This window comes from Macaca mulatta, chromosome X, assembly GCF_049350105.2.
Source record: "Macaca mulatta isolate MMU2019108-1 chromosome X, T2T-MMU8v2.0, whole genome shotgun sequence".
Taxonomy (NCBI): domain Eukaryota; kingdom Metazoa; phylum Chordata; class Mammalia; order Primates; family Cercopithecidae; genus Macaca; species Macaca mulatta.
In genome coordinates this window covers 44,817,220-44,843,781 of record NC_133426.1, presented here as the reverse complement: position 1 = coordinate 44,843,781, position 26,562 = coordinate 44,817,220, and the positions used below count along the sequence as shown (strand labels likewise).

At 43.4% G+C, this 26,562-nt stretch overlaps 1 protein-coding gene across 2 annotated transcripts; it reads right to left on the bottom strand.

Moving 5' to 3' along the window:
- Window positions 1-19,117: 19,117 nt before the first annotated feature.
- Window positions 19,118-25,829, bottom strand: DUSP21 (dual specificity phosphatase 21). Of its 2 annotated transcripts, XM_077987708.1 has the most exons (2): window positions 25,048-25,829; window positions 19,118-20,465 (listed from the first exon to the last, which is right to left on the bottom strand). In XM_077987708.1, the coding sequence occupies exons 1-2, from the start codon at window positions 25,558-25,560 to the stop codon at window positions 20,355-20,357; spliced, it is 624 nt and encodes a 207-aa protein (XP_077843834.1). In that variant the 5' UTR covers window positions 25,561-25,829; the 3' UTR covers window positions 19,118-20,354. The 2 variants fall into 2 exon arrangements, with proteins under 2 accessions (XP_077843834.1, NP_001252604.1); NM_001265675.1 differs by lacking the exon at window positions 19,118-20,465 and having other exon boundaries at window positions 24,903-25,680.
- Between the last annotated feature and the right edge of the window lie 733 nt (window positions 25,830-26,562).

Genomic DNA, 26,562 nt, shown 5'->3' with positions numbered 1-26,562 from the left:
TTGCTAGCTGCCCGAGCCCCGCCCACCGAGGCCGCCACCGAGAGGGGAGCGGGACGCAGGCCAATTCTGGCCGGTGGTTGGCTGCTGGGCGCGTCTGTCGGGGGAAGGGTTGTCACCGAGAGGGAGCTTCCTGTTAGGTTGTGCTGGTTAAATACACTGGGGCAGAGAATGGAGGGTCCGGGCCGTGTCACCTCGGGAACCACGGCAGGCTTTGGAGGGGGAGGGGAGTGGTGGGGAAGGGCGAGGTCCGGCAGCGTCCGCGGCGGGCGCGAGCGGCGGGCGAAGATGCCAAGGACGGCCTTTGCCTGCCTGGGAGCTCTGGGATGTGCCCAGACCGCGGCTCCGGCCGTCCCGCGCGCGCTCCAGGGGTCCCGGGACCCCACAGGGCCTGGTACAGGTCGCGTAGCCGGGAGGCGGTACACGGCCCTCTACCTCTGCCCTCCGAAGAAGGCTCAGACTTTGGCACTGCTGGAAATAATGGCCTCCGCGAGGAGTGCGCTTGGGGAGCGGCTGCCGGCCCGGTGCCCCGCGGTCCGGGTGCCGCCCTAGGCCAGACCTACGCTGGCAGCCCCGACCACCTCACCCGCGCCGAAAGTGAAGGGGGAAAGGCTCCCCTGACCCCCACCCATACGCCCCAGGCCAGAGGGAATGAAGAGTCGCCCGCGGGGCCTGGCTTGCCTACCGTGGCTCCCCACCGCCAAAGGTCTGTCTGTTGGCGGCACTTTGGGGCCAGATTTTCGTGCTGTGTTTACCCTGTGTCTTATCAGTAGTTCATTACAGTCTTACAAGAAAAAGCAATGAGAAATTGTTAAGCGGGATCTGCAGAATGTTGGGTTCTATTGCCGTGATTTCAGTGGAGCCTTCTTACAAAAGTAGGGACTGCTTGTGGACAGACCTGAGAGAAGATATAATTAAATCCTCATCACAGCTGGTGGCCCAGGAAAGCCTTTCTATCCCCCAAAACCTGCAGGTTTGTAACCCCTAGACAACAGTAACACTTTGTTCTGTCTCTCAGGTGCAGGGGAAAGGCTGTAGTCTGGCTTTTAATCTTTAGTATAAGTGGAAAAAAAAAAGAAAACAGGCCTTTCGACTACTCTTCTCAAAAGGCAAATTTATTTACTAAGCTGTATGTCATAACAGGGATAGGAAAAAATTAATGGACACGTAAAGACGATTCTCTTTATAAACGGAGTCTTGTATATTTTCAATAGGTTTTCCACCTGTAACCAATAAAAATGATATATTTAAACTTGGATTTCAAAATATGACAAAGACAATTCAGTGCTGACCCAGTAATTCCTACCAGTATTCAGCGGGAAGCTATGGGAATCCCAACTGATTTTGCACAGTTTTAAATTGTTCCCCTGAGACTAGTAACTAGACGAACAAACTGTAGTTTTGTATAGATTATAGTTAATGTTTAATTACTTCCTCTGAAACACCTTTCCCTTTATGATGCTCCATTTTGCTTGAATGAGTGTGTACAAAGGGCCAAATCTTTTCTACGTCTAAATTAATACATTGTTAACTTGGTCGCAAATGGTGACATTCAAAGCCAAGGAAATTTTGACCCCACTAATTCGCTCGCACACTCTCTCTCTCACACACACACACACACACAAACACACACACTTGCACAAACACAGATAGACATTTTGCTGGTATTTGACTATCTCCCTGAAGTTGGCAGTTCCGGACTCAGGTCCTTTTCAAGGATTATAAAGTTACCCAATCCCTGCCAAGCTCGGTGGCTCACGCCTGTAATCCCAGCACTTTGGGAGGCCGAGGCAGGTGGATCATGAGGTCAGGAGTTCGAGGGCAGCCTGGCCAATATGGTGAAACCCCATCCCTACTAAAAATACAAAAAACAAAATCAGCCGAGGTGGCACACGCCTGTAGTCCCAGCTACTTGGGAGGCTGAGGCAAAAGAATCGCTTGAACTCGGGAGGTGGAGGTTACAATGAGCCGTGATTGTGCCACTGTACTCTAGCCTGGGGGACAGAGTGAGACCCCATCTCAAAAAAAAAAAGCAGCCGGGCGTGGTGGCTCACGCCTGTAATCCCAGCAGCGCTTTGGGAAGCCGAGGCGGGTGGATCACGAGGTCAGGAGATCGAGACCATCCTGGCTAACACAGTGAAACCCCGTCTCCACTAAAAATGCAAACAATTAGCGGGCCGTGGTGGTGGGCGCCCGTAGTTAATCGGGAGTCTGGGGCAGGAGAATGGTGTGAACCCGGGAGGCGGAGCTTGCAGTGAGCTGAGATTGTGCCACTGCACTCCAGCCTGGGCGACAGTGAGACTCCGTCTCAAAAAAAAAAAAAGGGGGCCGGGCGCAGTGACTCACTCCTGTAATCCCAGCACTTTGGAAGGCCAAGGCGGATCACGAGGTTAGGAGATGGAGACCATCCTGGCTAACACAGTGAAACCCCATCTCTACTAAAAATACAAAAAATTAGCCGGACATGGTGGCGGTCGCCTGCAGTCCCAGCTACTCGGGAGGCTGAGGCAGGAGAATGGCGCGAACCCGGGAGGTGGCGTTTGCAGTGAGCCGAGATCGCACCACTGCACTCCAGCGTGGGTGCCAGAGCGAGACACCACTGCACTCCAGCCTGGGTGACAGAGCGAGATTCCGTCTCAAAAAAAAAAAAAAAAAAAAGGCTACCCACCCTCCACTCCTCAACACCTTTCCGCTATTACTATGTAATAGCAGAACAGCCAGGAGTGGATGCAATGGGTGGGAGTTGGAGTGAGGCAGACCTGGATTCGAATCCTTGCTCTACACAGGCTGTGTGACCTTGAGAAAGTTACCTGTCCTCTAGGCCAGTGTTCTATGTCTATTTCAACTGCAAAGATCTATCCTCCATCATCAAGCATGGGACAAATTTCATATGGTAACATAAGTCCTTGCATCATACACATGTTACATAGTGTGTTATCTGTCAAATGTATGTAAAATAGATATGGAGCCTATAAGGTTTAGATGTTTAACTGGAGAGAGAAATAGGGACATACAATAAATGATTTTATAATAAATTTCCATGAAAAGTGAATCTGTAAACCCCACTGGAAGGCAGAGTAGTGCAGCCAAAGGAGCATGAATCATAGAATCATACAGATCTAGGTTCAGATCCTACCTCTACCACTTGATAGCTAGGCAGACTTGAACAACTTAGTCTAATTTGAGCTTCAGTTCTCTCATCTCTGAAAAAGAGAAAATACAGCCACTTTATAACATTATTTTAGATGCCATAAGGTAGGTAAAGTGCCAGACACATAATATAGATTCAAAAACCTCAATAAAATAGGAAGGCTGGAATTTCCAAAATTTTCTCTTGCCTTCACAATCTGGGTTCTAAATTTATTATTACTCTACCCATCACTTCCTCCTTATCCCTCCACAACCTCACTATAAGCCCAACACATAAGCAGTCCTAAGTACTTTATAATTGAGGCATATAACCCCGGTATTGCTACATCTCTCATTTATTCTAAACTTCGGCCTTATAAGCCAGGCACGGTGGCTCACGCCTATAACCCCAGCACTTTGGGAGGCCGAGGTGAGCAGATCACCTGAAGTCACTAGCTCCAGACCAGCCTGGCCAACATGGTGAAACCCCGTCTCTACTAAAAATACAAAAATTAGCCAAGCGTGGTGGTACATGCCTGTAATCCCAGCTACTTGGGAGGCTGACGCAGGAGAATCGCTTGAACATGGGAAGCATAGGTTGCAGTGAGCCAAGATCACGCCATTGTACTCCAGCCTGGGCAACAGAGCAAGACTCCATCTCAAAAAAAAAAAAAAATTAATCCTTATATCATTTAGTACTGATTCTTTTTCATAATTGTAAATACACCAGGAGCTGGGGAAAGTTTAATCTGAATTTAGCAAATTAATACGACTAATATATGTATAGATAAATCAATATTATAAAATTATATAAAATCTAGCTAAGTCAGATTACAGACTAAGTACATAATTTGTAGCAGTATTATGTTAATATTTATGTAAGTACCATCAACTAATTAGAGGAGGAACCCATTTAAGTTATAGGAAAATAATGTGACTTTCTTTTAAACAACATAATATTTAACCTGAAGCACTTAGGAATATCTAGTGTGTTTATAATGTCAGTGCCATATAACCTTTACACATAATAAAAACTCACATAACAGAGTCATAGTTTATCTAATCTTATCAACAGAACTATACATAAATGTCACAATCAAAAATAGGTTCAAAAAAATTTACCAGTTCTTCCCATACTTACTTACCATTGTCGTAGAGACTATCCAACTGAAGCCAGAACACAAAAATGACAAAAATAAATATAGGGTTACGTTTGAGCAGAGACAGGGAGCCAAGTATAAATGGACTTTCAGTTATTATGAAAACTTCAGTTGTCAGAATAGAGCTAGGACTGCTAGGAGATGCCTGGACTCCTACCTTCACCAGGCTGTAATGAGGCACCTCACATCCCACCCCCGCCCCACAACACACACACACAACTGCAGTAGGCAGCCTGGACTTCCACCCAGCAGTTATGAGGGGTCAGTACCCCTCCCTGCTGAATTAATGTCAGAGTCGTCAAAACTTTCATCACTGCCCAGTGGTATACTACCACCCCGCATTGTATCAGTGGAGGGGAAGCAATGTAGGGAGCAATAATGAGGGACTCCTACAGCGCCCAGCTAGGGTGAATGGAGGCCTCAATCTAGGCCTAGCAGAGAGCCAGAACTCCCATCCCCACAAAGCAATAACAAGGAGACATTACACTCATTGTCAACCAAGATTGAGTGGGAAATCTGGACTTCCACCCACACCTGGCAGTAACAAGAGAGTGCCCCCTTTCCCCCCACCAGAGTAATGTCAGAGGAGGCCTGCTAAAATACAAGATTTTAAAAAGATCTAGAGTCCTGGCTGGGCGTGGTGGCTCATACCTGTAATCCCAGCACTTTGGGAGGTGAAGGCAGGTGGATCAACTGAGGCCCAGAGTTGGAGACCAGCCTGACCAACATGGTAAAACCCTGTCTCTACTGAATACAAAAAAAACTTAGCTAGGCGTGGTGGCGCATGCCTATAATCCCAGCTACTTGGGAGGCTGAGGCAGGAGAATCGCTTGAACCCCAGAGGCGGAGGTTGCAGTGAGGCAGTGAGCCAAGATTGTGCCATTGCACTCCAGCCTGGGCAACAGAGTGAAACTCTGTCTCAAAAAAAAAACTAGAGTCTCAGAACACTGCCCAAAATATCCAGGTTTCAATCAAAAAATTACTCATCGTAGCAAGACCCAGGATAATTTCAAATGAGAAAAGGTCAACAGATGCAAACACTAAAGTGAATCACATGTTTAAATTATCTAACAAGGGCTGGGCATGGTGGCTCATGCCTGTAATCCCAGCAATTTGGGAGTCCAGGCGGAAGGATCACCTGAGGTCAGGATATCAAGACCAGCCTGGCCAACATGGTAAATCCCTGTCTCTACTAAAAATACAAAAATTAGCTGCGCACTCCTGCAATCCCAGCTACTACTTGGGAGGCTAAAGCAGGAGAATTGCTTAAACCTGGGAGGCAGAGCTTGCAGTTAGCCAAGATCATGCCACTGCACTCCAGCCTGGACAACAGAGTGAGACTGTCTCAAAAACAAAAACAAACAAAAAAACTAAAAGACCTCAGCAGAGCAAGAGGAAGTTTCAGAAAAAAAAAAAAAAAAAAAAAAAGATGATACAGAGAAGAATTGTTGAGCAAGTGGCATCTGTGGCCTATTGTCAGGAGGAGATGTGCAAGCACTTCTGCCCACTGCATCTTGGTACCAGAATCTCCAAGGAAAATATATATAATTCAGCCAAGCCCCAGGTAGAATAACTTTACTCACATAGAGAAGACACACAGCAAGACCGGCTTCAGTAGTGGACATTAGTCCCCCCTGGCCAACAGGTCCCTCCAACAGCCAACACACTCCTCTTGTGCTGCAGCAGGAAGATCTCATCTGCTCCCTGCAGGGGACAGATATGCTAGCGGTGTGGCCCAGATGCCATGTGACACACACATTTAAGCGAAACAAAGGAGCACATATTGAGTCTAAAACAAAGGCAGATATTCCCACACAAGGTAACAAGTCTATTACAGGCTGTGAGAACTCTCCATCCCTCGGTAAGGAAGTGTTCCAGGCTCAAGGCCTATTCTCATGTGGCTGACGGGGGCAAAAGACTGCACCCATGGAATCAAATGAAAATTTTAGAACGAAAAAATAGAATGATCAAAATAAACATCACATATGGGTTAAATAGCAGAACAGTGGGAACAGAGGAAAGAATCCATGAACCTCAAGACAGAACAATAGGAAATACCTGGCTGAGCAGGGTGGCTCACGCCTGTAATCTCAACACTTTGGGAGGCGGAGGCGGGTAGATCACCTGAGGTCAGGAGTTCAAGACTAGCCTGGCCAACATCGTGAAACCCCCTAACAAGGGCTGGGCATGGTGGCTCACGCCTGTAATCCCAGGAATTTGGGAGACCAGGCGAAAGGATCACCTGAGGTCAGGAGATCGAGACCAGCCTGGCCAACATGGTAAATCCCTGTCTCTACTAAAAATACAAAACTTAGCTGCGCATGATAGCACACTCCTGCAATTTTTTGTATTTTGTAAAAATACAAAAATTAGCCGGGCATGGTGGCACATACCTGTAATCCCAGCTACTCAGGAGACTGCGGCAGGAGAATTGCTTGAACCCGGGAGGCAGAGGTTGCAGCGAGCCGAGATTGGGCCATTGCACTCCAGACTGGGTGACAGTAAGACCCTGTCTCAAAAAAAAAAAAAAAAAAGGACATACCCAATCTGAACAACAGAGAGAGAATATACTGAAAAAATAAATAGAGCCTCAAGGATCTGTGGCACTGTAACAAAACATGCAACACTTACGTCATCAAGTCACAGAAGGAGAGGAGAAATGGAGAAATTGGGCATAGCCAAAAAAAGTACGTCAAGAAATAATAGCTGAAAACGTCCAAAATTCACATCATCCTTGTAATTAAGCTACTCTTTTTTTTTTTTTTTTTTGAGACGGAGTCTCACGCTGTTGCCCAGGCTGCAGTGCAGTGGCGCGATCTCGGCTCACTGCAAGCTCCGCCTCCCGGGTTCCCGCCATTCTCCTGCCTCAGCCTCCTGAGTAGCTGGGACTACAGGCGCCCGCCACCGCGCCCGGCTAATTTTTTGTTTTTTTGTATTTTTAGTAGAGACGGGGTTTCACTGTGGTCTCGATCTCCTGACCTTGTGATCCGCCCGCCTCGGCCTCCCAAAGTGCTGGGATTACAGGCTTGAGCCACCGCGCCCGGCCGTAATTAAGCTACTCTTACTTGGAGAGTTGTATAAATAAATTCTATACAATAATCTAGAGTGATGAGTGCCATGACCTATGCCCAAATTTCTGTGGGAGCACACAGAAGAGGCATCTTTGTCAGCCTAGAGGGACCAGGGAAGTATCCTAGAGATTAGAAGATAGGCCGGGCGCAGTGGCTCACACCTGTAATCCCAACACTTTGGAAGGCCGAGGCTGGTGGGTCACCTGAGGTCAGGAGTTTGAGACCAGCCTGGCCAACATGGCGAAACCCCGTTTCTACTAACAATACAAAAAAAAATTACAAAATAATGAAATAATAAAATACAAAAAAATACAAAAATTAGCCGGGCGTGGTGGTGGGCGCCAGCTACTCGGGAGGCAGAGGCAGGAGTATCACTTGAACCCGGGAGGCAGAGGTTGCAGTGAGCCAAGATCGCGTCATTGCACTCCAGCCTGGTTGACAAGAGCGACACTCTATCTCAAAAAAAAAAAAAGATAGATTGGTAGGAGCTGGAAAGTGGGTATAGGGAGGTTTACATTCCAGGCAGAGGCAGCAACATACCTGCAAGCACACAGAAGGCTAAGAATATGGGAGTTCTGATAAATTCAAGAAGTTGAGTGTGGTTGTGGCCAAGAGGATAAGGGAAAAATCAGGAGTTGAGGTTGAAAAATTAGAGAGCACCACGAAGAGTCTAGAATGGAATGCTGAAGAATCATGCGAAAGTTTACAGTGGATTATTAAAAGATTTTAGAGAGAGAAATAATAATTGTAGGGTTGCTATTGGTGTTCATGCTGTTGCTGTAAACAGATTTGCTTTCACCTGGGCTCTGCACTTGGCACCAAGTTTAGTGAATACTGGCTAGCTGGCTGGCAACCTGACCCTTTTGCTAGACCAGGCGTCAGAAAACCATACCCTATAGATCAAATCCAGCCCACTACCTGTTTTTATATAGCCGTTTTTATCTCAGATGAAAACTACATGAAATTCCATTTTTGGTCTCCATATAAAAGGTTTCATTGAAACAGAGTCATGCTTATTTAAGTATTATCTATGTCTGCTTTCATGCAACAATATAGAATGGAATAGTTGCAACAGAAAGTGTACATGGCACTCACATCATTTTGACCTGCTGCTCAGTTCCCTACAAATCACAGCGATACTGTTACAACTTGGCAGTGTTTCCAGTGCGGTACATACAACGCTGAGACTTTTTTAAATTACCAGTGCAGGCCGGGCCCAGTGGCTCACGCCTGTAATCCCAGCACTTTGGGAGGCCGAGGCAGGCCGATCACAAGGTCAGGAGATTGACAACATCTTGGCCAACATCGTGAAACCCTGCCTCTACTAAAAATACAAAAATTAGCCAGGTGTGGTGGCACATTCCTGTAGTCCCAGCTACTCTGGAGGCTGAGGCAGGAGAATCGCTTGAACCTGGGAGGCAGATGTTGCAGTGAGCCAAGATTGTGCCACTGCACTCCAGCCTGGGCAACAAGAGCGAAACTCCATCTCAATAAATAAATAAATAAATAACCGATGCATACCTATCGTGTCAAAACAAGAGAGAAATATGGACTTCAGATGTCATGCTTTTAAGGATTATTTTGTTATTAAATTTCATGGCAAAGCATTTATTATGCCATAACACTATAGCTTTGCTAAAAGAATGCAATATATGTCAACATTATTAAACTAAGCACTCATCACAGTATTCCCAACTGACAGAAAAGCAACAGAGAGAACAATTAGAGAATTTAAAACATAATATTTCATCACAGCAGAATTTCTTCATAAAAATAAAAAATGAAAATGAGGGCTGGGCACGGTGGCTCATGCCTGTAATACCAGCACTTTGGGAGGTCAAGGAGGGTGGATCACGAGGTCAAGAGATTGAGACCAGCCTGGCCAACATGGTGAAACCCCGTCTCTACTAAAAATACAAAAATTAGCTGGGCATGGTGGTGCGTGCCTGTAGTCCCAGCTACTCAGGAGACTGAGGCAGGAGAATTGCTTTAACCTGGGAGGCGGAGGTTGCAGTGAGCCGAGATCACACCACTGCACTCTAGCCTGGGCCACAGAGCGAGACTCCACCTCAAAAAAAAACAAAACAAAACAGGAAAAGCTGTTCAATTGAATTGTGTTTGATTACAATGGCCAAAGAAATATGTCCAGAGAAAATAAACGGAAGGCTTTTAGCTAATAGCTGAAGGCTATTAGCCTTTCAGGGAAAACAACTGCTTGAAGAGTGAGGACTTTGGGAGCAACATTAATAGTCAAAAACAAGACAATTAACTTTGAGTGGTTTTCCTTGGCTCTTTATGAGTTAACAGATATTACTGATACATTTCAGTTGTTGTTCATTCATAGAGGAATCAATGCTATGTTTGAAGTAACTCAAGAATTAGCCTCTGTTAGCCATGCACAGTGGCCCACACCTATAATCCCAGCAGTTTGGGAGGGCAAGGCAGGTGGATCACGAGGTCAGGAGTTCAAGACCAGCCTGGCCAAGATGGTGAAACCCCATCTCCACTAAAAATACAAAAATTAGCTGGGTATGGGGGCAGGCACCTGTAATCCCAGCTACTTGGAAGGCTGAGGCAGAGAATTGCTTGAACCTGGGAGGCGGAGGTTGCAGTGAGCCGAGATCGTGCCGCTGCACTCCAGCCTGGGTTACAGAGCAAGACTCCAGCTCAAAAAAAAAAAAAAAAAAAAAGAAAAGAAAATTAACCTCTGTGAATAGTCTGCATGGAACAACTAAGGGGGAAAATATTTTCAAAAAAGCTGAGAATGCACTGGTTCAGTACAACATGAAGTGGAATCTTCTAAGATGTGTTACAACTGATAGTAGTAAAAATATATATGGAGAAGAAAAACACTTACTTGAACAAATTCACAAAGGTTGTGAGAATGTAAGGTGTTTAAACCCTGTGGCTATTCATAGTATTATTCATCAGTAGTTACTTTGCAGTAATATTTGAGTCTATCATGTGTTATTGAACCAGTAGTGTCAGTGATAACTTCATTGAGTCTCATGGATTTAACCATCATCAGTTTGGTGAATTTTTGTCAGAAGTGGAAATGAATATTCAGATTTGCCCTATCACGTAGCAGTTTGATGTCTTAGCAGTGGCAAATTTCTATTGTGATTCTTTTGAGCTTAAGACCAAGATTGAAAATGTTTTAATTATAAGAGCTGCTCTGTACAACTATTATCAAAAGGAAATTAGTTTTTGCTGCAGACTTGATAAAGTGTCTTCATGAATTTTACCAGTTATAAGGCAAAATAACACTTACGTGTGAAATTTATACCATAGTAAAATCATTTTGATGACAACTAACATTGCTTGAATTACAAGTAATGTCAAGCCACTTTATACACTTTCATGCTGTCAGAATTTAAAACAAGAAGTGAATTGTCAAAAAAATTTTTAAGTGAATTATTCATTCTTATATAAATTTGCAGCAGATATATTTTCCAAGCTCAAACTATGGTTCCAAGCAGCATTTTTCAGACCTCAATGTAAATCTAAAGGAAATTTCCATATTTCAAAATTCATTTAACTGTGCAGTTGAGGAGTTTCTGCCTAATCATCAATTGGAAATTATGAATCTGCAGTGTAATGATATACTAAAAGGCAAATATCAAGAGAAGAACCTACTAGAATTCTATAAATGCCTTTCATGTGATGAATATGCTCAGTTAAAATCACATGCACATAGATCGATTCAAAGTTTGGCAGTGTCTTTCTGTGTGAAAAGACATTTTCTGTTTGGTTTTTTTTTTTTTTTTTTTTCTGCTCTGTCTCCCAGGCTGGAGTGCAGTGGTACAATCTCAGTTCACTGCAATCTCTGCCTCCTGGGTTCAAGCGATTCTCCTGCCTCAGCCTCCCGAGTAGCTGGGATTACAGGCATCCACCCCCTTAGTTGTTCCATGCAGACTATTCACAGAGGTTAATTCTTTTTTTTTTTTTTTGAACTGGAGTCTTGTTCTGTCGCCCAGGCTGGAGTGCAGTGGCACGATCTCGGCTCACTGCAATCTCCACCTCCCAGGTTCAATTTTTGTATTTTTAGTAGAGATGGGGTTTCACCATGTTGGCCAGGCTGGTCTCAAACCCCTGACCTCAGGTGATCCATCCACCTCGGCCTCCCAAACTGCTGGGATTACAGGCATGAGCCACTGTGCCCAGCCGCATGAGAAGACATTTTCAAAAGTAAAATATATAAAATCTTATTACAGATTAGCATTAACAAATGAACATTTGCAATGTGATCTGATGATAGGAAACATTAACTTTGAACCTCAATTAAGTAAAATGTATTCCAAAAGCATAGAATTTTATTCTTCTCACTAGTAGACCTGTATTACCAAAAATCATAACCAATTAACTACTATTAGATTTTGAATTTCATCAATAAAGTATTTGTGGAAATTTGTTTTCTCTATTGTTGTATAAGTACTTACATCATATCTTTGATTCTGCCTCTTGGCCTGCCAGCAAAACTTGAAATATTTACCATCTGGCCCTATACAGAAAAAGTTTGCCAATCCCTCACCCGACTAATTGGTTCCCTGGGGGCTTCCAGTTCAAAATAATGTATTGCTATTTGCCCCCAAATGCATCCTGGCCTAACTTCTCACAAAAATTCCCTCAAATACAGAAACAACAATAACAACAAAAAAGGACAAGATTTCACAACATTAAGGACTAAAACTAACAGGTAACCCAAGGCTTGGATCTGGGTAAAATAGGTGTTAATTAAGAGGCGGATGGCCCTAAAGGGCTGGATTTAGAAAACCCCAGTCATGCTTTAGTTTGGCTTTATTTCCTCAAACAGACACTGACTGAAAAAGGTAGAAAGCCCCTTATTTAAATCTCATACCTCCATTCCATAATGACCTACAATCTGTCTCCCATCTCAAAGACTTGGTGTCTAAACCAACAAGAAACATCAGTTTCTCTACCCTTCAAAGCTTCTCACCAGAATACTGAGCCCCACCTCTGCCTCCACTCCACATCCCCTGAATCCCTCTATTTCCTATTGCTTATCTAGGCAGATAGATCAAATAAGTGGGCAGGAAATAAGGGAGAAATTGGGAGAAAAAAGAAGGAGATACATTTAGGGAGGTACAGTCCCCATACATGGCTGGTTTCACGAGTGTTTGCACTGTGCAGTCACCCAGGGCCCCATGAAAGAAGGCCCCATACTTGGTTTAATGCTTTGCTGTCACTGTCTGGAAATTCTTAATTTTTTAACAAGAGGCCCCACATTCTCATTTTACATGTAATTTTCCTGTAAATTATGTAGTGGGTTCTACCCAAAACTTTAGGAAGAGGTCAGCTACTTGAAGGTCTTAGAGAAGTCTGTGCTGATAACTATATTTTGTTGTGTATCACATTAGTAAATAAGAGGTACAAAAAGTGAAATCAAACTATATGTACATTAATGTGTCCTCCAGCTACAGACTTGAGATGGTGATTCTGCCTCGAGTTCCATGGGCAGATGGTGGATCCAAGGGTAACCAGCTCACTTATCTGTGGACAGAGAAAAGAGAAACCTTGTTTTATTTGAGGGTTAACAGAATAAACAATACAGAGCTAGGGGAAGAACATAGCATTCAGAAACATTAGAGGAAATGAGAACTCTTCTTCACTAGGGCCCAGAAAAAAATTTTGGAAACCCATTAGTAGTCCTAAGGTTTCCTTCTGTAAATGGAAGGAAGAAGTGGGGACTGAGATGAAAATTCAACAGAATGAAATGAGAAATAGACAGGGTAAGGAAAATTAGCAAGTACTCCCAACAGTAGGAATAAAATTAAAGTACACATTGGAGATAGTAAACAGCAGTATTCATATAGCCAAAAAAAATTGAATTTGATGTCAAGAGCAAAGCTGATGCTAGGAAATTGAATGGAATGTGAGGGACAAAGAGAAACAGAGAGAGAAGATGATAGCTGTGGAGAAAGAAGAATGGAGAATCTGGAGAACCAACATATGGATAATTTGTGTTCCTAAAAGAGGAACAAAGGCAAATGGAAGAGAAGTAATGAAAGTAAATTGAAACAGAAAAGTTTTCCTTTTTTTTTTTTTTAAATGAGACGAGTCTCACTCTATTTTGCAGGATGGAGTGCAGTGTCGCAATCTCGGCTCACTGCAACCTCCACCTCCTGGGTTCAAGCGATGCTCCTGCCTCAGCCTCCCGAGTAGCTGGGACTACAGGTGCCCGCCACCACACTAGGCTAATTTTTTTTGTATTTTTAGTAGAGATGGGGTTTCACTATGTTGGCCAGGCTGGTCTCGAACTCCTGACCTCATGATCTGCCCTCCTCGGCCTCCCTAAGTGTTGGGATTACAGGTGTGAGCCACCGTACCCAGTCTAAAAGTTTTCCTTTATTGAAGAACATAATGTATTGATTGAAAGAGCCCACCATGTTTTAGGCAAAGTCAATACAAAGGGACACACAGCTGGACACATCATGGCAAAAGTTTTAAGCTACAATATTAAAGTTTCTATGATTGTTCAGGGAAAAAAAAATAAATCTGATTACCCAGATAAAAAAAGTCAGTGTTTCCAATTTCTCATATGTAGAGTTTTAGAGGGAAAAATATATGACCCCAAAATATATATCTGAGTTGTTTTTTCAAGTGTAAAAATGTCAGAAAACACTGCGATTTAAAGGATCACAAAAGATATCACCTTACTGAAAAAAAAAATAATGGTTTACAATCTATTCCAACTATGAGAGAAAATAAAAATAAAAGCTCAAGGATGGAGAAGTTGGCTGGATGTGGTGGCTCATGCCTGTAATCCCAGCACTTTGGGAGGCCGAGGCAGGCGGATCACCTGAGGTCAGGAGTTCAAGATCAGCTTGGTCAACATGGTGAAACTCTGTTTCTACTAAAAATACAAAAAAGTAGCCGGGTGTGGTGGCAGGCGCCTGTAATCCCAGCTACTTGGGAGGCTGAGGCAGGAGAATTGCTTGAACCTGGGAAGTGGAGGTTGCAGTGAGCCGAGACAAACCTGCAGTGAGCAAAACTCTGTCTCATAAAATAAAAAAAAAAGAATAGAAAAAAAGAGCAACATAACTTTTAGTCTTGGACATACCAAGCCAACCAAAAAATAAATATGAATACCAAGAATTTCAATACTATTAAGACTATATACAATATATTATGGATTATATATAAACTACATATTAACGTAACATATTTTAAATTATAAGTTACATAAATAGATGAGAATGATGGTAGCAATCTGAAAGAGAAACTCCAGAATATATTCCAAATGGATCAAACATTTATTTATGCAGTTATTTAGTTCTTTTGAGACAGAGTATTGCTCTGTTGCCCAGGCTGGAGTGCAGTGGTGTGATCTCAGCTCACTGCAACCTCTGCCTCCTGGGTTCAAGCCATTCTCCTGCCTCAGCCTCCCGAGTAGCTGGGACTACGGGCGCACACCACCACCCCCAGGTAATTTTTGTAGTTTTAGTAGAGATGGGGTTTCACCATGTTGGCCAGGCTGGTCGCGAACTCCTGACCTCATGATCCACCGACATTGGCCTCCCAAAGTGCTGGGATTACAGGTGTGAGCCACCATACCTAGCCCTGGATCAAACATTTAAATGTTAAAATTGAAATATAAATGTACGTGAGACCAGGTGCAGTGGCTCACGCCTGTAATCTCAGCAATTTGGGAGGCCGAGGCAGGGAGATCACAAGGTCAGGAGTTTGAGACTAGCCTGGTCAACATAGTGAAACCCCCACCTCTACTGAAAATACAAAAATTAGCTGGGTGTGGTGGCGGGCGCCTGTAATCCCAGCTACTCTGGAGGCTGAGGCAGGATAATTGATTGAAACAAGAAGGCAGAGGTTGCAGTGAGCCGAGATCGCACCACCGCACTCCAGTCTGGGCAACAGAGGGAGACTCCTTCTCAGAAAAAAAAAAAAAAAAAAAAAAAGTACTTGAAGCGGCAGGGTGCAGCGGCTCACGCCTGTAATTACAGCACTTTGGGAGGCCAAGGTAGGCGGATCCCTTGATCCCGGGAGTTCAAGACCAGCCTGAGCAACACGGTGAAACCCCAGTCTCTACAAAAATAATAATAATAATAAAAGAAAGAAAAGTACTTGAACAGCTGTGGGATACTTTTAAAGTATAATTTTAGAGTGCAGAAAGCCTTTCTGAGAATGACACAAAATCCTAAAGCCATAAAAATAAACAATAAATTTGACTAGATGAAAATAAATAATCTGCCTGACAAAGCCACTCTAAGCAAAGTCAAAAGATAAATGAAAATTTGTGAAAATAATTGAAATTTTTATCACAAATGAATGCCTCATTTCCCTAATAGACTTCCTACAAATCAATTTTTTAAAAAAGACTAACAACCTAATAAAATATTGATATAAGCAGCCAATTCATAGAGAGAAAAATATAAATTATTCTTAGAGGAATGAAAAGAAGCTAGAACTTACTAATAATAAAAGACACACAAATTAAAAGTAAACTGAGACACCATTTTTCACTGGTCAGAATGGCAAAGATATAAAAGTGCAATATTATACAGTGTTTTTGATTCTGTGGGGAGACAGGCACTTCAACATATTGCTGACAGGTTTTCATGACATCCATAGGAATTAATCTGCCAATGTTTATGAAAATTTAAATTTATGAAATTAGATCCACTAATTTTATTTCTAATAATATATATTTGCACATGTACAAAATAATTTTTTTTTTTTGAGACTGAGTCTCACACTGTCATCCAGGCTAGAGTGCAGTGATGCAATCTCAGCTCACTGCAACCTCCACCTCCCTGGTTTAAGCGATTCTCCTGCCTCAGCCTCCAAGTAGCTGGGATTACAGGCGCCTGCCACCACGCCCGGCTAATTTTTTGTGTTTTTAGCAGAGACGGGATTTCACTATGTTGGCCAGGCTGGTCTCAAACTCCTGACCTCGTGATCCGCCTGCCTCGGCCTCCCAAAGTGCTGCGATTACAGGCGTGAGCCACCGCATCCAGCCTAAAATAATTTATATACCTAAACTTAACTACAAGTTTATTTACTGGGGTATTATTTGTAGTAGCAAAATTTTGGCAACAAACCTAAATGTCCACCAATAGGAACAGATTAAATGAATTACAATACTTCCATACAATGGAATACTATGCAGTTGTAAAAAAAAAAATGAAGATGTTCTCTTGTACTGGCTTAGCATGATCTGTGACATGTATTAGTAAACAAGAAGAAACAAGGTAGAGAACAGCGTGAAGTATGCCACCACTTGTTGAAAAATGAAAAAGGGCTGGGCTGCACTGCAGCCTGGGTGACAAAACAAGACTCCGTCTCAAAAAAAAAAAAAAAGAAAAAAGGAAAATGTAAAAGATATATATACAAATGTAATTTTGTATATATGCATAAAATAATATCATGGAAACATACAGGAGGAACTGACAATATTGGCTGCCTTTGGGGAGGGGAACTGGTTGGGTAGAGAACAGATGTGAGGAGTCTTTCACTCTATATACACGTACGTGCCCTTTGAATGTTGCATCATGATTGTGTTACTTATTCAACGTTTACATTTTTTAGATAATAAAATATTGTAAAACTTGGCCGGGCGCGGTGGCTCAAGCCTGTAATCCCAGCACTTTGGGAGGCCAAGGCGGGCGGGTCACCTGGAGTCGGGAGTTTGAGACCAGCCTGACCAACATGGAGAAAGCCCATCTCTACTAAAAATACAAAAAGTTAGCTAGGCGTGGTGGTACATGCCTGTAATCCCAGCTACTCAGGAGGCTGAGGCAGAAGAATCGCTTGAACCTGGGAGGTGGAGGTTGCAGTGAGCCAAGATGGTGCCATTGCATTCCAATCTGGGCAACAAGAGCAAAACTCCGTTTCAAAAAAAAAAAAAAAAGAAATTTTTTAAGACTTATATATAAACTTAGAATCCCACCAATAGGTAATACATCTGTTTTACTGCTCGAGAGACTTAACAAGAAAATCTCAATTCTGTGAAGCAAAATTTATGCAGGCCACATTCTTTGACCACTGTGCAGTAAAGCTACAAATGAATGCAACCTCTCCCTGTCTCTAGCACAGGCCCCAGTCCTGCCTCAACTTGCAGCCTCCAGAATTCAACCAAATTGATCACAGAGGCCTTCTTAACTTGGTCAGGTCCCATGCTCTTTTTATTCCCTCACTATAAAGTCTGTTGAGGCAAGAGGCTAATTCCAAGTTCAGATTCCAATGATTTTAAGAGCCTTGATTCAGAAAATCTTATTGCAATACACTTTTCAAACACAACTATGTGACTGAGGCCTTGATCCATCTTTCCAGATGGAGAGAATTCAGCAAGGAACCCAAGTACCAAAAGATTGCCCCAAGATTCATTTTCACTGCCTTCTCCCTGCTTATCAGGTAGTTCCCAAAAGGTGATCAAAAGGTCACTTCCCCACCTCCCTATATCTCATTATTTGGAGAATGGTGAATGTGTGGGAAAGAGACACCAAGGTAGCTGGAAATGGGCTTTCAAGCATCCACAGGTAAATGCAACGCTCTTATTGGATATATTGGATAGCTTTACCTCTTTACCTTAACAGCTTGGATAAGACTGGGTAGTCATGCATGTCGCAGGTGTCTCATTGGTAACATAACAGATATGTCGTAAATGTTTTAGCAGACAAAATGTTTTTAAGAATTGAAGTGAGGCCAGGCACAGTGACTCACACCTGTAATCCCAGCATTTTGGGAGGCTGAGGCAGGCAGATCACCTGAGGTCATGAGTTTGGGACCAGCCTGGCCAACACAGTGAAACCCTGTCTCTACTAAAAATACAAAAAAAATAAAGAAAAAAAAATAGCCAGTCATGGTCGTGGGCACCTGTAATCCCAGCTACTCGGGAGGCTGGGGCAGGAGAATCACTTGAACCCAGGTGGCGGAGGCTGCAGTGAGCCCAGATCATGTCACTGCACTTCAGCCTGGGTGACAGAGCAAGACTCTGTCTCAGAAAAAAAAAAAAAAAAAACAATTGAAGTGCAAGGAAGTGAATGAGTATGTGTATGTGTGTATAAGCATGTCTGTGCTTTAGTATACTAACTTACAATTTTCTAACATTATGAGCCTTTGGAAATAAGATATGCACACTCCAGAAATATAGTTAATGCTTAACTGATCAAGTTTCAGGCATTCTGGGTAGGTGGTCTTTTATTTAAGTGTTTATATATGTATAAATATATACAATGTATGTCCTATTTTTGCCTCTTCACTTCGCCAATACCTGGTAAACAGTTCTTTATAGTAAATATTTCCTGATTAAATGACTAGCATGTTTTCTGTTTTCCTTATTTGACCTTGACCACTACACCAAAAAAAAGTAATTTCAATCAAAATCCTAATGGGAATTTTTTGTAAACCTACAACTATTAAGAAGATCCTTTTAGAAGAGAAATAAAAGAATCTAAGAAAAAACAAACAAAAGACGCACCCCATCCTCTGAAAAAGAAACATAACGGGGGAACATCATTTCTCCACCAATTATAATAGTCTATTATGAAGCTGCACCAATCTTAAGGAATGTGATACTGGCACAGGAAAAGATTGACAATGTAGCAAACTGGAAGGAACAAAAGCAGACACAAATATTTCTGATGGCGTTGGACATCTCAAAATTATTTCAAAAAATTAAATAACTTCCAACTTATATAATATGCCCAAATTAAGTTGAGATAGATTTAAGAGTTAGATGTCCCCTAATGTAGTAATTGATTGAGGCAAGGATCATTAATGGATGCTAATAACATTGGCTGAAAGAAACAGGATATTCACACTGTGCTAAAGTATCACCCCACAGGTGGTCACCACCTGAACTAAATGATCAAACTTAGCATCACTGCTAATGGGACAAAGAGACATCTGTGCCTCCTGACACATGTAACATGGCAACACTTCTGAAATATTCTAGCAAAAAATTCTTAACCCATATCTGGCTGGGCACAGTGACTCACGCCTGTAAACCTAGCACTTCGGGAGCCCGAGTCAGGCGGATCACCTGAGGTCAGGAGTTCAAGACCAGCCTGAGCAGCATGGTTAAACCCCATCTCTACTAAAAATACAAAAATTAGCCAGGCGTAGTGGCGCATGCCTGTAATTCCAGCTACTCAGGAGGCTGAGACATGACAATCACTCGAACCCGGGAAGTGGAGGTTGCAGTGAGCTGGTATCATGTCCCTGCACTCGAGCTGGGTGATTGTCTCAAAAAAAAAAATTTTTTTTAACCCAAATCTAATCAAACCTCTAGACCTAGCTTCCAGTTTAAAGAAAATACAGGGAATACAGGAAGAAGATAAACAATAGCATCAAGAAATAATTGGACAAATCCAGCGTACTGGATGTTATACCACAAAATTATTCTGGACTCATCAAAAAGACAATGTCGCGGGAAGTAAGAGTAGAGGCACTATTCTAGATGAAAATAAACACAGTTTAAGACTCATAGATTTAACTACATACAAATTTAAACTTTTGAATCACAAACAAACACCATGGACAAATGACACACAATAAACTGGGAAAAATAAATGAAATATATTTGACCAGAAAAACTAAATATCCTTATTCTATACTTCAGTTTTTACAGTTGAAAAGAAATAAAAGATTTACACTCTGAAAGGAAAATGTCTAGGTTCTGCAGAAGAATGAGCTCAGTGGAAATAAAATGTCTAAGGATATGAATAAATAATTCAAAAAAGAAGGGCAAAGGTGAGAAGTTATGAAATACTTTTAGTATTAACAACTGCTTGGTCGAAGTTTCTCAGCCTTCATCAGAATCATCTGAGATGCTTGTGCAAAATGCAGCTTCATCCAGGTGCGGTGGCTCATGCCTGTAATCCTAGCACTTTGGGAGGCAGAGGCAGGCAGAACACCTGAGGTCAGGAGTTCGAGACCAGCCTGACCAACATGGAGAAACCCTGTCTCTACTAAAAATACAAAAGTAGCCAGGTGTGGTGCTGCATGCCTGTAATCCCAGCTACTCTGGAGTCTGAGGCAGGAGAATCGCTTCAACCCAGGAGGCGGACGTTGCGGTGAGTGGAGATCGTGCCATTGCACTCCAGCCTGGGCAACAAGAGCAAATCTGCATCTAAAAAAAAAGAATAATAAAATAAAATAAAAATAAAAATGTGGCTTCCTGGACCTACCATATTTAAATTGAGACCCAGGTGTCAGTATAATAAAAACTCCCCTATACTTACTTTGGGAGGCCAAGGTAGGCAGATCGTTTGAGCTCAGGAGTTTGAGACCAGCCTGGGCAACATGGTGAAAACCCTGTCTCTATTAAAAATACAAAAATTAGCCCGGGCACAGTGGCTCACGCCTGTAATTCCAACACTTTGGGAGGCTAAGGCGGGCAGATCACGAGGTCAGGAGATCGAGACCACCCTTGCTTACACGGTGAAACCCCGTCTCTACTAAAAACACAAAAAATTAGCCGGGCGTGGTGGCACGCGCCTGTAGTCCCAGCTACTCGGGAGGCTGAGGCAGGAGAATCGCTTGAACCCGGGAGGCGGAGATTGCAGTGGGTCGAGATTGCACCACTGCAGTCCAGTCTGGGTGACACAGCGAGACTCCATCCAAAACAAAACAAAAATTACCCGGGCGTGGTAATCCCAGTTACTTGGAGGTTGAGGCAGAAGAATCACTTGAATCTGGAAGGCGGAGGTTGTAATAAGCCAAGATCGCGCTACAGCACTCCAGCCTGGGCAACAAGAGCGAAACTCTGTCTCAAAAAAAAAAAAAAAAAACTCCTTCTTTCAATCTACTTACTTTTGTTTCAAAAGAAATGCAGGAAAATAGAGCCTAGTCTGTATGCCACTTCTTCATTCCTGACCTATGTGCTGCCTTAGGCAAATTCCTTAAATGCATTAGTACAATGGGAACAATAACTACCTTGAAGGGCTTGTTTGAAGGAATAGAGACACTGTAAAGTGTCCAGTACTGTGTTAGGCATTTAATAGCTTAATAAATAGTGGTTATTATTATTTTTCACTCTAACTCATTTCGCACTTTTAAACTGCTACCGTAGTTTTTTTCAGGTGACATGATCCTTTTCTTCTGTGTGTGTGTGTGTGTGTGTGTGTGTGTGTGTGTGTGATCGTACTTTATGCATAATTGCTCAAAACTGGAAATAATCTTGTTATGGGTTGAGTTGTATCCCCTCAAAATATGTGAAAGTCCTAACCCCCACAACCTCAGAATATAACCTTATTTGGACATAGGGTCATTCGATGTATTAATAATTACTCATACTGGAGTAGAGTGGGTCCCTAATCTAATATGATTGGTGTCCTTATAAGAAAAAGAAGATTTGGACATAGATTTGCACAGAGGGAAGACAGATATGAAGACACACTAAGGGAGATAGCCCTGTAACTCCAGAGGCAGAGATTAGAGTGATGCATCTACAAACTAAGGAATGCCAAGGAGTGTCAGCAAACACTAGACACTAGAAAGAGTCAAGGAGGGCCAGGCGCGGTGGCTCACGCCTGTAATCCCAGCATTTTGGGAGGCTGAGGCAGGTGAATCACCTGAGGTCAGGAGTTTGAGACCAGCCTGGCCAACATGGTAAAAACCCGTCTCTACTAAAAATACAAAAATTAGCCGGGCATGATGGTTCGTGCCTGTAATCCCAGCTACTGGGGAGGCTGAGGCAGAAGAATCACTTGAACCTGGGAGGCAGAGGTTTCAGTGAACCAAGATCACGCCACTGCACTCCAGCCTGGGCGACAGAGCAAGACTCTGTATCAAAAAAAAAAAAAAAAAGCACACACACACACACAAACAAACAAACAAAAACCAAAAGACTCAAGGAGGATTCTCCTCTACACGTTTCAGAGGAGCACAACCCTGCTGACATCTCGATTTAGGACTTCTGGCCTCCATAACTGTATCATAAGAGAAGATACATTTCTATCGTTTTAAACCACTCGGCTTTTGGTATTTCTTACAGCATTTCCTAGGAAGCTAATATTAGGTTCCTAGGAACCCTAATATTCTTCAATAGGTGAATGGAAAACAAACTGTGGTACATGCATACAATGAACTGTATAACATGGGTGAATCTCAAAGACACTATGTTAAGTGAAAGAAGCCAGTCTCCAGAGGTTACATCCTGTATGATTCCATTTATGTGACATTCAGTTAAAGGCATATCTGGCCAGGTGTGGTGGGTCACCCCTGTAATCACAGCACTTTATGAGGCCGAGGCAGGCAAATCACGAGGTCAGGAGTTCGAGACCAGCCTGGCCAACATGGTGAAACCCTGTCTCTACTAAAAATACAAAAAGTTAGCTGGGCGTGGTGGCGGGTGCCTGTAATTCCAGCTACTCTGGAGACTGAGGCAGGAGAATCACTTGAACCCGGGAGGCGGAGGTTGCAGTGAACCGAGACTGCGCCACTGCACTCCAGCCCAGGCAATAGTGCAAGACTCTGTCTCAAAAAAAAAAAAAAAATAAATAAGGCAAACCTACAGGGAAGAAAAACAGATCAGTGTTTGCCAGAGGTTGGGGTGGGTTGATGGTTTAATTCGAAAGGGGAAGCATGAGGGAAATTTTGGGACTGTGGTGATGGTTACCTAAATCTATGCATGTGTTAAAACTCATGGAACTGTTTATCCACAAAGAGTAATTTCGTGGTATGTTAATTTAGATATTTTAAAAAATGAACACACACACACATCCCCAAATAATTTTCTTCTAAGAAATACTTTAAAAGAAATTTTCCATTTGGGCCTCTGCCAGAAAGGCTGTTTCGTGGGGGCTCTGCCACACCAACTCTTGCATTCTGTGAGCCTGTTTTTCCATCTGTAAAACAGATTCCCCTCGTCCCCATACTGCACCCTAGGCACTCCCTTTGTGGCAGTGGTGGTGTCTTGATGGATTTGGAGAGAAAAAAACACTGGGATGTCACTGGGCTCTGGACACACAGGTCTTCTCCAAATGGAGCAGTTGTACTTTTGTCTCTCTCTCTTTTTTTTTTTTTTTTTTTTTGGTCTAAAAACCTCTGGATTAGAATAACTGAACACAAGCCAGAGTCCAGGTATCCAGGGAATTAGAATGATCCTGGATTCCAGGGCCTACATGTGGGGGTCACTTGTTCATCCCTTCAGCGAATGCCCTCATGCATCCTTGTAATGAGCAAAACCAGGGTGCTGGCTCTAACGGTTAGTGACTCTAAACAAGTGTTTCAGGGAAGATGGACTTGTGCTTCTACACAACCCCTTGGATGCACATGGATTAAACACAATGGGACCTCTGTTAAAGCTCTAAATCTAGGCGCCCCCCCGACCTTTGTTTTTTCTTTTTCGAGACAGAGTCTCACTCTGTCACCCAAGGCTGGAGTGCAATGGTTCAATCTTGGCTCCCTGCAACCTCCACCTCCCGGGCTCGAGTGCTTCTCTTACCTCAGCCTCCCGAATAGCTGGGACTACAGGTGCCAGCCACCATGCCCGAATCTAGGCCCATTCTAAGGTAAGGTCCAAAAGGACCTTCAGCCATTTGTTTTTAGACACTTGATGATTTTTTGGAAGAGCATTTTGTAAACAACAAAGGACTGTGCACAGAAGGGGGAAATGCCATTATGAGGATGAGTGTGCTGACCTCAAACCAGGGTCAAAGAGTATCATTGCCCTTTACTCCAAGCATGAAACCATTCATGTGCCAGGTACTGTGCTAAGGAACCCAGTCCTCACAACAACTCTATGGGAGAGAGTTGCTTTGACAGGTGAGGAAAGTGAAGCTTTGAGGGGACCCAGGTCACAATGAAAGGAGATGTTAGAGGTGACAGGGTTGGGTCATGGCCAGCAGCTCCAGCCTCTTAAGCCAAGGTTCATGAGAGGAACCCCTGAGACCTGGTGTCAGGCCTGTTCTCTCTCAGTATATGCCCTGGGAAAAGGACTAATGTCCCTTTTCACAAAGGCTGGTGGGAGATCACCAAAGACACCTTGAGACCTTGCCATCAAGTATAGCACTCAAAAAGTACAGTATTTTTAAACTTTATGGAGTGGAATGGTCTTTTAAAAAACTAGTTTTTTTTTTTTTTTAACTAATGTATAAATTCAATCTAGAAAACCAGAGATGGGCCACTGTGATTGAAGGCGGGCAAGGGTAGCCTGAGCCTCCTCCAGAGCTCCTGGAGCAAAGCTTGAATGAAAGTCACTTATCCACTAGGTTGGCACTTACCGGGAGAAGTGCAAGGGATGCCAAGATGTCTAAGGCTTTGACTTTGGTTTGGAAAGAACCAGGTGAGATTCTAGGGGATTCACTCCTGAGTTAGTCGGCCTCCGGCAGGGCTCAGAATTCCAGGCCTGCCACATGTATTGGGTGCTGCTGGCAGGTCTATGTGAGCTGAGCATCACTTGCCGCACCCTGGTTCCAGCCAGGCCCCAATAGCTTGACCTCACAAGATAAAAAACATTTTCACCATCTTACATTTCGTGAATTTAATTCTATTAAGGTAAGGCTTACTACATTCAAAACTCCAACCCCCTCCCTTTTTTTCTTGCCCCTTAACAAGGCACCAACCGGTTTTCTTTACTAACAAAATGTCAGTGTTCAAGTTCAGTCTTGGTGCCAGATCGATGGCAGATGTCAAGGGCTGGCCGGGATGGCTTACATTGATATCACTGCAAGTATGTCCTTCTCATAGATGTCAGGGATGTCACCTACCGGCGAGTTGATCATGCGCACGGTGTTGTTACTAAACAGCTTGAATTCGTAATTGATGAGCTGTTCCCAAAAGCCGTTGTTGGGCCGGATGATGGGGCGGCGCGACTTGGTCCATGCATGGGCGTCCAGCAGCGACATGGAGTGGTATTTCATGAGGTACGCAAGGCACAGTGAGGCGGAACGGCTCACTCCAGCCACGCAGTGCAGCAGCGTGCGGCCCTGCCTCATATCCACGCTGTGGATAAGATCAGCAATGGGGTCAAAAAAGTCGCAGAGACGAGAGTCACGAGCATCGGTAACAGGCACCTTTACGTACTGAATGCCCTCAAAGAACACATTGACCACTTCCACCGAGGCATTGACAATGGCGGTGATGCGATTGCTGGACAGAAGGATTTTGTTGTTGGCAGCTACACCATTGCTGAGAAACAAGCTGCTGGTTATTTGGGAGAAGCTGTAGATGGAGGGCTGTTGGAGACCCTGAGATGATGAAAAGGACGCGGATGCTGTCATCAAGGCGGCTGGTCCGAGGTCTCTCTATGCTGGTTCAGGGCACAACCCTTACCAAGCTAGTTCAGGATTGCAGCCGCGCCGCGAAGTCTCAGGCTAGGTGTTGGAGAAAGAGGACCGGCCATCGGTCACCACCCTCTTCCTGTCTCCTCCCACCACTCCCATCTGGGCGTCACAATCTCGGACAGATAGCCCTGCGGCTGTGGTTTCCATGGCAATGGCCGCTTGCCGCAAGGAGGACAAGGCCTCTAAGCAGGGTCTTCAGAGACACCCCAGTCTGTTTTATTTTTATCTTTCTTCATAGTCATTTATTTTCCAAGGCCTAATTCTTATCTTTCTTGACTTTTAAAAATGTTCTGTTACAAGATATCTATTTTATGTTTCAATTATTGGACCACATTAAACACAGTATTTACGAATACTTCTATTTCATCAGTGTTGCAGAACAGGGCTTACACTTTCCCTGCAAAATAGCAACATCACATTCTAAGTTGGGGAACAGCATTTGGCTCATGTGATACGCTAATCTCTATAAAACTGGAGCGAGATATGGGATTTGGCTGGGCTTGGTGGACTGGCCTGATATTTCTTTGTTGATTGCAACCATAAAATTTTTTTCCTGCTTACAAACACATCAGGGCTGGTTGTAAGGGAGCATTGCTAACTGATATATAACCCTTTATCTTGAAGTTGGCCTGTGGTGGACAGTTGTGACTAATTTAGCTGTGTCATAGTCCGTTTGTACATACAGCTCAAATGACTGAAACAATAGTTCAAATTATTTTGTTTACTTTCTTCAAAAAGAATGCCCACATGCTTTGTGAACTACAAATCACTTTGACCACTACCAATGCTGTCTTCCCAGTAATATTACACATTCTGGAACAAGTTAATGCTACATGGTAATTGGGCCAAAAATTGAGACAGGCTTGCTCTGTCATCCAGGCTGGAGAGGCCCAGGCCTCTGCCTCCTGAGTTCAAGTGATTCTTGTGCCTCAGCCGACC